The following is a 12,153-nucleotide window of genomic DNA, read 5'->3' on the forward strand; positions in this document are numbered from 1 at the left end:
GAGGGAGGGAGGGAGGGAGGAAGAGAGAAAGCTCGGCACCTTTCTCTTGGTGAGTGGATGAGGTGCCTCTCTAGTTGTGGATTGGCGCACCTGGGCACACGCGGGGGCACGCAAAGATGATAGGATGAGGGTTGCTACAGCGCAAATCACATTCAAAAATAATAATAATAATAGAGTGACGAAAGAAGTGAACTGGAGGGATAGCCCTGCCGTCAAAACAGGCGCCTACTAGCTATCGAGTCACTGGGTCCTTATCGCACACACGAAGAGCGTATGCTCGCGTGCGTATGTGCGTGTATGGAGACGTGTGTTGGAGCTAGACAAGGGGGAAGGAAGGAGGGCTCGGCAGTCAATGTACCGATTTCACCCGCTCCGATGCAATGCGCAGGACGAATAAGCTACAGGTGTCTCTCCTTCGTGATAAAGAGCAGCGGTGGCGGCAGCACGGCTGCAGGCTGGTGACCCAGAGCGACCCCGGAATCCACGCCCCCAAAGAACGAAAAACAAACAAAACAGGAGGGACGATACTTTGCCGTGTGCGCGCCCCCGTCTCAGGGCTTCTCTTCCTCTGAGAAGAGTGACAACAGAAAAGCACTGCCAGAACAACGGAACCGAGAGGAGTGCAAAGAGGTGGCCCACACACATCGAAGTGAAGTCGAGGGCGGAGAAGTACTTTCCCCCATGCACGTGGCTCGAGCAAGCCGCCGTCACCTCTCCTCCTGACCTGTTGGGCTCAGCTCCAGGTATGCTACCTGAAGACGAGCTGCCGCCGATGTTTCAACAATTTCAGCTAACGAGGAAAAGCGGCGCCGAGTCAGAAGATGCACGGATTCGCTGCGGCGGTGCCTCCAGCGCGGTCCACACAAAGAGCGAGAAATCGACAAAAACAAAAAAAAAGCAGCCGCAGTTCGCAAAAAAAAAGCTGTGATACGGCAATGCGTGCCGTTTGTGCAACTCAGACGCCACCCACAATGAACGACGAGACCACCTCCACTTCTAGGCAGCGCTCCGTAGCACACGTCTGGCGAGTCTGAAACAGCAGCGCCCCAGCACGCCAAAACAAGACACTAGAGCTAAGAAGGTGAACGTGTGAGCTTCACATCAAACGAAATGTACCTCTTAAGGCATCGCACCCTCAGCCGTACCCCCCGGGAGGCGGCAAGAGAAGAGAAGAGGGAGAGGGAGAGCGGGTGAAGGAGTGCGACAAAACGCATTGGTATGCTAACGTGTAGGATACGGCTAAGCAGGAACCGTTACTAGCCCGCACGGTACAAGCATCGTCGCAACACGTGACAATCCAGAGATGGCCAGCCGTGGTGCAGCAGCAAAAAATGACGACGAAAGCAGCGGCTCGCAGTTTCTGGGGCAACAATATCGGTTGCAAGTACGTACGCAGAATAGGCTGTCGGAAGACAACACCGCGCTCGGTTGTGTTTTGTTTTTTCGTTGTTGTGGGCGAGGGGGGGGGCGTTACGCTTGAGGTGAACGAGCTTATAGATGTCGTGCTCGCCCTACAAGCGCACGCCAGCCAACGCAACAGCTAGACAGCGAGGATTCAGCTTGCCCGTGTGCATGGTAGCGCGACCTGGTCCGGAAGCGGTGGCAGTCAGGTAGTCATGCTCTCGGCGTGACGTCGGTAGGTACTGCGACCACTGCCGCCATTGCGCATGCGCCACCGTGTGCATGCAGAGACAGGAGATGAGAAGATACGGATCTGCTCCTCAACAATTTCCGAGCCCAAAAAAAAAGAAGGGAAAACAGGAGTGCGCGTGCGCAGAAAACACACCGTGCGAAAAGAAGCGAAAAGACCACATAGAGGGAAAAAAACGGAAGCGCAAGAGAAGCCGCACGCGTCAGCATCTGCGGTCGGGGGAGCATGCGATGAAGAGGTGCAAGCAGCACAGCGCCGCGCAAAGGCAGCACGACACGCCAGGGAACTGGTCGCGTGTCTACAGAACAGAGGAGAGCCGCGAGCACCATTCAGCAGCAGCTCGTCGAGCTTGGGGGCGGGGAGGAAGGAGACACTGGGCGACGGTGCCGATCGTGTAGGCGGGAAAGCCTGCCCAGTAGCCGGCATCCCAGTGAATGCCCTTTAGGCACCCGAGGTCGTCGCGCCCAAGCGTCTCCAGGCCCATGTACTCCTTCATCTTTTCATCCCACACCCGCGGCACGTTCGCCGCCTCCAGGCGCCCCTCGATCAGGTTGCGATCGATCTCGTAGCGCAGGATCACGTGGAGAGAGAGAGAGTAACCCACCTCGTCTGCGAGCTTCCGGATGCAGCTCGGCTTCACCAGCTGGTTGATCTTGCGCACGTTCTTCACCGTCAGCCCTGGCTGCGCGCCAAGGTGCAGCTCCAGCAGCGGCGCCAGGTACTCGGCGAACACAGCGGACATGGCTATCATCCTCTCCGCCAGCAGCGACTGCGTCTCGTGGATGCCGCCGCATCGCGCCTCGCACACCGGCTGCCCAAGCAGCTCGCGCGGCCCGCAGTTCTGCTCGTATTTGGCGTGTCCTGTCTCGTGGATCGTCGCCAGCAGGCACTTGGTGTAGTTGTCCGGCGACCAGTAGTACGTCATCCGCACGTACTCCTTCAGCATCCCACCAAACGGGTGCGGCGCCTCGTCGTAGCGACCCGCGCCCCAGTCGTACTTCCACACGCCCGTCATCAGCTGCCGGCCAAGAGCAATCTGCTTTTCCTTCGAGATCGGCGTCTGCAGCTCAGTGAGGCTCGCGCCCACGTCCTTTCCGTTCTCCAGCACCTCCTTGTACAGCGCCGGCAGCCAAGACTTGATGTCCGCGTAGATTGCGTCCAGCTTCGCAACCGTCATCCCGGGCTCGTTGGCGCCGAGCAGCGCGCCGTACGGGGACTTCCCGCTTGTGCCGGCTCGAAGGCAGCCCTCCTCGCGCTCGAGGTCCACCAGCTCCTGCAGCGTCGGCAGCCACGCAGCAATGTCGTTTTCCGCGCGGCATTTTACCCACAGCTGCTGCGCCAGCGTTGCCAGCCGCGTCTTGCGCCGCAGCAGCTCCTCCGGCAGCTGCGACGCAAGCTCGTGCAGGCGCACCATTTCGCGGAGGTCCGCGCGGTCCACCTCGGCGAGTTCGTCCTTAACCAGCAGCGCCTCCTTCAAGAGGAGCGCAACGCGTGGCGCTGTGTGAAGCTGGCGCACGTGTGCCTCCAGCTCCGCAAGCGTGTTCGCGCGAGCCGTCGCGCCCTTCGGCGGCATCATGGTATGCATGTCCCACTCACCTAGGGCAAGAAGGTGCCGCAGGCTGCGCAACTTTCGATGCAGCTGCTTCAGCTCCTCGTACGCCTGCATGATGTCGCTGAGGGAAGGGGGTGAGGGTCCGCGTGTGAGTGGGTTTTGTGCGTGAGGTTGTCAAGCGTTTGCACATGGGTGCAGGCGAGGGGATATGGCATAGACAAACAGAGAAAGTGCGGAGAATCGCTGCAAGGCCGTGAAGCGCGGCACAGGGGCGCGCAGCGCCCCAATGGTCGTTAAGGGTGCTTTTTGTGAAGCACGATTGCGCACGCGCACACAATTGCGAATGCGTGGGGGTAGGTGCAGTGTTGAATGGAGAGGGGGTGAGCGACAGCGTGTCGAGTGTGCGGAAGAGGTTCTTTGCGGAATGACGAGCGACCACAATCAGTGCCCCTTCGACAAAGATCAGGCGCCGTCTTGTGCCATGTAGCTGACGCGATCGATGAGGGACGGGGGCGGGGAAGGGGGGCACGTCGCAGTTGGGGCTGTATCAACTTTTTCTGTTTTTGTTTTCCTTTGTTGTTGCTCGGACGGCAGTTTTTCGCTTTTTTGTTGTTTTCGTGTTCAGCACCCCCTTCGATGGCGAGGGCGCCGAGATGAGGAGACGACTGAACACGACGTGTGGACGAACATGAGTGCCTTCTATTTGTTTTTTTTCTTTGTTGTGCACGTTGATGCGACTCTCTTGCGAGATGTGTATACGAAAATATATATATATATATGATACTTTATGGTAGGGAAAAGATTCGCGGATGCTGGCGAGATGGCGGCAGGCACGATCCATTGCCCACGTATCGCGCGTACAGGAAAGGTTGCTTGCGTATAACACCACGCTGCGCCCCTATATATCAAGCATCCGAGGTAGCTGTGGAGGACGAGGATGGGAGCATTGTCGCGAAGGTGTCTACCAAGAACGCCGACCGGTGAACTCGCGTCAGACGTGACCGGTGCTGTCTGCAGTCCGACCTACCACCCTCCTCTCTCACACTGAACACACACGCCAATACCCGCAACCAGGCTAGAAGGTACACTTCTCAATCAAACGTTTTGTGTCTTCGGTCAGCGAGTCGGGAAAGTCAACGGCGATGGTGACGTACATGTCGCCGTTGCGATTCGTCTTGCGGTCAGGCAACCCGGATCCCGATACGCGCAGCTTGCGACCACTTTTGCTGATGCCATTAAGAGGCAGGGAGATTGTCTGGCCGTCAATGCCTTTTACGAACACGGTGCTGCCGAGCAGAGCCTGCTTGAGGTTGATGTGCAAGGTCGTGTGAAGGTCCGCGTCGCGTCGCTCAAACCGTGGGTGTGGCCGCTCGTCCAAGATAAAGACCATGTCTGCGAGTACGTTTGGCGGGTAACCCTCAACTTGCCCGCCCTCGCGCTCAAAGCGGATCTTCGTGCCCTTCTTGTACCCCGGCAGCACCTTCACCTCAAACATTTTCTTCTCCGGCCCAGATGGCATGTTGCGCGACACGTTGAACTTCTTTGTGCAGCCAGTGTAGATTTCCTCCAGCGTGCAAGCGAACGTGTACTCCATCGGCGGCACGTCGCACGTCGGAGACGACTGTGGGGTGCCAAAGCTCGACGCGAATCCCTCCGGGCCACCGAAGCCGCGAAAAACGCGATGGAGGCCCGGGCCACCGCCGCCAAAGGCCTCTCCCCCGGCGAACGGGTCCGACGTGCCGAAGAACTGATTAAAGATCTTGAAGGCGTCCGTGCTGGAGAACTGGTACGTGGCGCCGCGGACGCCGCCTGGCATACCACCCGGCATGCCGCCAAAGCGCATGCCTGCGCCGCCCGTACCGGAGCCACCGTCCTCCGGTATTCCACCCTTCAAGCCCTCCTCGCCATAGAGGTCGTAGATCTTTTTCTTCTTCTCGTCGCTGAGCACGTCATACGCCTCGCTCACCTCTTTGAACTTGCGCTCCGCCTTTTCACGGTTGTCAGCGTTCTTGTCGGGGTGATACTTGAGAGCGAGCTGGTGGTACGCTTTCTTGATCTCATTTGGCGTGGCGTTGCGGCCGACGCCAAGCACCTTGTAATAGTCTACGCCCATCGTCTCTATGCCTTGCGCGCCCTGGTCCTTTGCAAGCCACGTTCCACAACTTTAAGCAGCCCACACGAGCACGCCTGGAAACACAAAAAGCGCGATCGTCGATCAAACGGGTATGCGTGCGTGGGCAGGGGGAAGGCGTGTCCCTGGTACGGCTGCGCCCGTGTCCCGCAATGACGTTGAAATGTCGCTGTGGTCTGCCACAAAGTTTCCGTTCTCGAGAGGGAGGCGGATGCTGCAGCGCGTGCGGTATTGATGCTGCCTGCTCCAGGCTCTCTTGGTGTTGCCCTCCTTCCTCTCCGCTCTATCGCTGAGGCAGTGGGTTACCACTCCTACAATTCTTTGTAAAGCGTCTGTCGGTGTGGGTGTGTTTTCTGCGGCAGCACCTTCGCTCCAGGGAGAGCTGGTATCACAGGTGACACGGCAACTCTCGTGCACGCCTCAATACGGAGAGCAGAGTGCCAAGGGACGAGTAACTGGGCTGTGCGGGAGCTTGCTTCGCGACGAAACGTACATGCACGCTCCAACAAGAAAGGAAACTGCGTGCAATACGAAAGTAGCCGCAGTGAGCGAGCAGTCGAGGCGGTGCAGCCACCCGGACGCAAGGCCAGGCTGAAAACAGGCGGCCTCGGAGAAAGGTAGAAGACGGCGGAACAAAGAACTTCTACTCACAAGTAGAAGACAAAATAAGAGCTGTTGAGCAGAACAGCCCAAAGAGTGTGGGGATGAAACACAGTGGATGGAGGAAAGAAAAAACACATATAAGATGTAATATGCACGTACGCCGCACGCGCGTTTGTATGCCTAGACGGAGAGACTGGAGCGGCAGCAGTGGCGACGAAGACAGAATCTCGTTGATTCGTTCTTGCGGATGCTACGCTGTGGAGGATTTGGTTGTGCGACTTTCGATTTTTGTCTGCGTTTATGTGCGTCGAGAAGTCTGTAGAAAAGTGTTGCGCTTGATGGTTTGCTCTTTTCTTTGGCACAGACAGGAAAATGTGACGTGATCCTGCAGAGCCGTCAAGCATCACGCGTGAGAGCGCAGGTGTAAGGGAAGGAGGGGGTGCGTCAAGGGCCCTCAACCCCGAGAGGCGCATATGCGCCCCGTCATGGTAGGAGGGAAAGAAAGCAAAGACGTGTGCAAGAGAAGAGAGACGAGAAGTGGCAGAGTGTGGAGAAATGAGTGAAGATGGTGATCTTCTATCGAGGCTCCGAACTGAGAGGGATGTGATGACGCAGGTTGCACGAAAGCGTGCAGACGATACGAGAGAGAGAATGGCGGCGGTGGTGAAGAGCTCGCGCTGGTTCCTTTGCTATGGGCGCAGTGTCTCAACGCGAAAAAAAAAAACAGGGAAGCGTCACCAGCCCTGCCCCACAGTCATCGCCGCACACCCCCTCCACCCCCTCCCCCTTTCTCCTTTCTCTTTCCGTCGCGCGCACCGCATCCACGCTGCAGGGACTACAGTGCAACCGCGACCCTCTCTCAAAAGTGTCCTTCCCTCTGTTGTGGAGGGCTCGCCTCCTCCGTTCCGTACATCGAGGGATGTGCCAGCGATAGAGCACGCTTAGGCGCATGGAGCGAAGGGCAACATCCTCACCGCCGCCATCATGACCCACGCGCTTGTGGATGCACGCGACACCAAGCACGCATTTCCACGTCACACCAAGCCGACACAAGTGGTGCTTCTTTGACCTCGTGTGATTCGGGTTGCATCGCTCATGCCATTGCAGTTGTTGTGGCATCACTACAGTCGAATGCAGACGTTACGAGACGAAAAAGGCACTGACAAGATACACGGAAGAAGAAAACAAACAGCGCCACGAGAGCGAAAAAAAAAACGGGCGTGGCAGTCCCACGCGAATGAGCGAAAGGCAAGAGGTGAAGAGGTGAAGAGGACAACTCCGAAGCTGTCCATGAATGCAACCTGTGCAGATGGAGAACGGTGGTGGGGAGAGACACAAGAGCAGTAACACAAACCAGCTCGCTGCTTTGCTGATCGGAGGAGAGAATAAAGGAGGGTGCGGAGAAGTGAAAAGAGCGTGAGGAAAGAAGTTCGGGCTCGAGCGTGTGTCCCTCTCGCTCTGCGTATGCTGCCGTGTGGTTTGGCGCCTTGTGCACGTGCGCGATCCTTCTCTCCTTCGTTCCTTCCCCCCGTCTCTCTTTGCTGTGCTCCTATTACTATCATCTTCCACCTCTTGCCCTTCTTTGTGTTTGTGGCTGCTCTTAGTTGTCGGCGGCAAAGGAAAGCGTTTCGCTAACGGATGTAGTGAGCAGGAGAGTGCGTGGAGGAGGACGAGGAGACACTGTGCGCACGTTCAGCTCTCTCGTGAAGGGCAGACACGCGCACACGCACACACAAAAATGACAAAACGCGAGAAGAGGGCCGAGCAACACATTGACAGCGAGAGAGGGATGGAGGGGGGAGGCAACGAAAAGGCTAAAGAGCGACACGAAAAAGAGCAGTGCTGCTCATTCGTTCGCCCACCTACGTTTGTCTCGAGCCTCGGGTTTGGGGGAGCAAGAGTAATGCGCAGAAAGACACAACGACGGGAGGCGTAAGGGGGAAAACGTCAGTCACATGAAACACCAGAGGGAACAAAAACAAGAAAAAGAGCAGCAACGCGTTGCCGGCAGTGCTGCTTTTCGGTGCATCTTGGCTGAGATTATTCTGAATGCACGGCGCTTTTCTGTTCTTGTTCGCTCGCTCGCTCTCGTTTCAAGAATCCTCCTGCGCCTTCCTTCCTTGCCCTTTTTTGTACGCTTCTTTGTTCAGACCCAGGGCTGGTGTGTTCCAGCGGGAAAGTGGGGGGTGTTGAAGTGGGCTTCTGCGAAGGGGCCTCCTCCCCTTTCTTTTTCGGCTTCTTCGCGTGCTCCTCTCTACCTCACACGAGAGCAAGCTCGTGAATCTGTGTGTGTGTGTGTGTGGTCAATTGGCGCCCCTCTCCAAAGCGTCTCTTACCGTTTTCTTCTACTGTCTCCTCCTGCCCGCTAGGCGTACGCCGAGCCCTCGGTAGCTTCTTCGCGCGACGCCTGATGGTGTTCATCGTTGGTTCTGCCACAGTTGTTTGATCTCTCTCTCTCACTCTTTTGTTTTAGTCGTTCGCTTTCATCTTGCTGTTTGGGCTGTATGAGAGAATGGTATATCAGCCTGCGTGATGCCCCCTTCCGTCCTTCGTGCCCCCTCGTGATAGACACAGAAAGCAAGAGGAGGAAGGGGCATAGCAACGGGGGTGAGGGGAGAGACTCGAGTGCCCACTATACGCATAGGGGTATAGAGCTTCCTCACATCTACTTTGTTTTTGACTGCTTTCCACTCTTTTGGCTCCTACTTCCGTAATAGCAGTCGGGCACTAACATCGAAGGAAACAAAAAGAAAAGAAGGGTGGACAGAGCAAAGAACGTGTGTGTTTCCTTCCGTGGCTCAAGTGGAATCAAAAACCCCGAAACGAAAAAAAAAGACGAAGTCGACATCGACATGTGGACGAGGGGGAGGGGAAGAGGAGGGGGAAGTCATACACAGAGAGAGAGCGAAAGCGAAGGAGCGGAAAAAACAACAAAAGGAAAAGAGTGAGAAGTTTCAAGAGATGAGCTCAGGAACACACATACAAAACGAGCGAAAAGTGAAACAAAACAAGCGTAGCAATGCATGCGTGTTGTTATATGTGTGCTGGATAAAGCAGACGTCTCTGGTGCGAGCAAAAAAAAAACGCAATAGGGGGAGAAAGAAAAAGCGCGATCGTGGCAGTGAAGCGATGGGGTTTCTTTCAAAGAGGCACATAGTAAGGCAGCGATGCTCTTACTTTTTTTTCGTTACCTTGCTCTCTAAAGTTTTCATTTTTGAATGTGTTTTTGTTTCGTTTTTTTTTGTATTAAAATCGTTCGCGTAAATATAATCCTGCAGGTCGGTTTCTTTTTCCTCTGTCCTTCTTGCCATCCCCTTCCTCCTCCGGCGCTGCTTGTCCCTTGCCTATCGCTGTCGCCTTCATTGTGGAACGCTGTGATTGTAGATTTCTTGCCTCCGCCGTGTCACGAGTTCCAGCCTCGTCCCATCTCACCGAGACCTCACTGCTTCTGCAAGAAACAGCAGCAGACAAGGCAACAGCAGCACGCGATTCAGTGAGCAAACAAACATGCAGAAGAGGCGCCGAGAGCGGAAACGAAAACACAGAGCTGTCGCCTCATCACGACATTCAGAGGAGGAGGAGGGGGGCAGAAGACCAAGCGGCTCCTTCGTAGCCCTGTCGGAGACATGCACCAGCACCTGCATTTTGCATCACTGCAAACGCCATATATATATATATATGGTGGGCAACAAAAAAAGAGGGAGAGTGCGAAGGCATCAGGGACGCATCGACACATATAGATGCACCGAAGAGCCACCTCTATCAGTCCCTACGCAACAAACAAAGCAGAAAAGGAAGGGGGAAAATGTGACGCATGTGTGTTGTGGTGTGGGGGTGGGGTGGGTGTAGTGGGGGCTGAGAGAAAGGGAAGAATTGACGGGGAGGAAAGGAGAAAGCACTGGGGCAACACAGACATGTAAAGGAAAAGAAGCAGAGAGAAAGAAAGAGACGGCCAACACCACCACCACGGATGGGGAAAAAGGCAGAGAGATGAAGCACGTAACGGAGTGCCTGTGTGCGTCAGGCAGAGAGATACAGAAGAGGAACTACATAAGCGCAGACAACAGCAATAAAACGGCAAACATGTGTGGAGAACGTACAAAAACAGAAGGCGGAAAGTGGTAGGCTGAAGCTTGCACGAACCAGCTAAAGCACGTCGGACGCGTGGGGACACTGGCGCTGTATATATCCTTTGTTTTTTTTTCTATTGCATTGTTTCACTTCAGCTCCTGGAACAAAAGGGGAAGAGAGGGGTCACTACTAAAGAGTTGAGGGGCACTCATATCGAGGTAGGTAAGAAAAAGAGGCAGACCACAAACGCACGCAGACAAGCAGGTATTCCTTTGTTCCTCTGTGAAACGGAAGGATGTGCGTTTTTTTTTTCGCTGAGTAGCAAACAAAACAAGTGGCGGTTATGATAAGGAAACCCCTTCCTATGGGGTAGCGCGATGAGTATACTTTTTTTTTCGCTCTTGTTTTCGTTGTGGCGCTGGTGTTTCTTTGGGGATTGTGGGGTCTCTTCTGTGCGTGCGAGAGAGAAAAGGAGAGCGCATCGCCTCGACATAATGAATGCGCCTGCGAACAGCTGCGATCTGTAGAGCGCTGGAGCGACAGAGAATGCTGAGTTAACCAAAGAGAGGTTATCTTCGGCAAAGCAGCTGTCCTGAAGAGACAGGATAGACGCGCTAGCATGTGGGCGGCTCTTTTATCATTTATTTGCTTTTCTGCCTTGCAGCCTGCGCGAAAAAAAAAATCGCGTGCGGCGCAGTTTCCTCCCTCTCCAAACACCTTCTTCGGAGCCCCAGCACAACCGCACACTCAAATATACGAGGGGGTGGCCATGCAGTGCACCTGCGCGTGAAAATAAAGTGATGGGGGATAAAAACGATGGGCCCCGCCGACGAATTCGTCCCACAAGGTGAAGCAAGGCGAGGGAAAAACAAGAAGCGAGAATGACTTACAAAGAAGATAGGAAGACAGCGGGGAGCTCTAGCATACGCAAACAATACGAGTGCCCCATCCACATACAAGCACACGCACCACTCACCCCTTTTCCCTCTTTACGCACACACACACACATATATATATATGTACATTTAAATACAGACACACAAGAGAGCAAAAACAAGAGCGACAAAAAAAAACTTTTTGTTTGTTCACGAAAAAGAGAACAACGAAGCAAGCGAAAGCACACACACACACACAAGAGGGCATCGTTTGGTACCGTACTACTGTCGCTAAGTCACGGGTCCTCCTCCATTTCGTCACAACGGAAAGGATATGGGAAACATGGCAGCACATCCCATTCGTGCGCTGAGAAGGGAGCGCAGACTAGGGAACGACTCCTCCAGTCGTCGGCGTAATAAAGCCGCGCATGCGCCTCGGTGAAAAAAAAGTCGATCACCCTGACCCGCACTCGGGTCCCGAGTGCCGAACAGGTGAATTGCAAGTGTGGTCGGCCTACAAGCGCACACATATGGAAGAAGCAGGATGGGGGGTGCTCGTGAAGGAGCAGAGGGCACGAAGATGATGCCAGGAACCAAAAACAGCAAAAAAAAGGCATGAGCAGGGATGTTTTTGTTTTTCATTTTGGCTTGTGTGCCGTTACACAAGTACATTCCGATTCACGTACGCAGAGCGGGTGCTGCACAGAGGCATGTTAGTGATCGGATATAAACTCTAACCATCCTTTGTGCTTCGCTTCCTCTCATACCCCGCCCTTCGCTATTTTCTCTCGGCACACGCGCCCTTCCTACAAAACAGGTGTGTCGTGCAGGCTCACCACGATCGCTGCACACACGACAAAGCATTCGATGGGCATACACCGCGAACGAAACGACCAGAAACTAGATGACGAAAACAACACCGTAGCGTTAGCTCCGTCAGTTATCGTGACACACGCCGCAGATGGCGACGTGACACAGCAGATCTCGACAATACAACTTGACAGAGGACGGCATCAAAAGAGCAGCGAGAAAAACAAAACCCGAAAAAACATTGCTGCGAACCAGTACGCACCACCTGCCCACGAAACGGCACGCAAACTGCTTTGGCCCATGGGATATTATTTAAATGTCTTTCTTCGCAATGAATTCCCCGCTCAGCTCCTTCTTCCCGTCAGCCGGGGCCGCCGCCCTCTTCTTGCCATCGCGCTTCTCGTCCCACGGGTGCAGGAAGAAGACCTGGACGATGAAGCAGATAATGCCCACGCAGCCG

General features: G+C 55.0%; 3 protein-coding genes across 3 annotated transcripts in view; all 3 read right to left on the minus strand.

Moving 5' to 3' along the window:
- Nucleotides 1-1,949: 1,949 nt before the first annotated feature.
- On the minus strand, nt 1,950-3,065 carry LINJ_36_6520 (metallo-peptidase, Clan MA(E), Family M32; the record flags this gene model as incomplete). Its single annotated transcript, XM_001469317.1, has 1 exon — nt 1,950-3,065. The coding sequence occupies one exon, from the start codon at nt 3,063-3,065 to the stop codon at nt 1,950-1,952; it is 1,116 nt and encodes a 371-aa protein (XP_001469354.1).
- Nucleotides 3,066-4,278: 1,213 nt separating this feature from the next.
- Nucleotides 4,279-5,316, minus strand: LINJ_36_6530 (putative chaperone protein DNAj; the record flags this gene model as incomplete). The annotated part of the gene is made up of 1 exon (XM_001469316.1): nt 4,279-5,316. One exon carries the CDS (start codon nt 5,314-5,316, stop codon nt 4,279-4,281), a length of 1,038 nt encoding a protein of 345 aa, XP_001469353.1.
- A 6,689-nt stretch (nt 5,317-12,005) lies between these two features.
- The window catches only part of LINJ_36_6540 (glucose transporter, lmgt3), a gene marked incomplete at both ends in the record, with an annotated part of 1,104 nt that continues 956 nt past the window's right edge, over nt 12,006-12,153 (minus strand). The window contains one exon of the mRNA XM_003392791.1: nt 12,006-12,153. This exon is cut by the window's right edge and continues 956 nt beyond it. Coding sequence (XP_003392839.1) covers nt 12,006-12,153 — 148 coding nt within the window.

The sequence above is a fragment of the Leishmania infantum genome, chromosome 36, assembly GCF_000002875.2.
Source record: "Leishmania infantum JPCM5 genome chromosome 36".
NCBI lineage: Eukaryota > Euglenozoa > Kinetoplastea > Trypanosomatida > Trypanosomatidae > Leishmania > Leishmania infantum.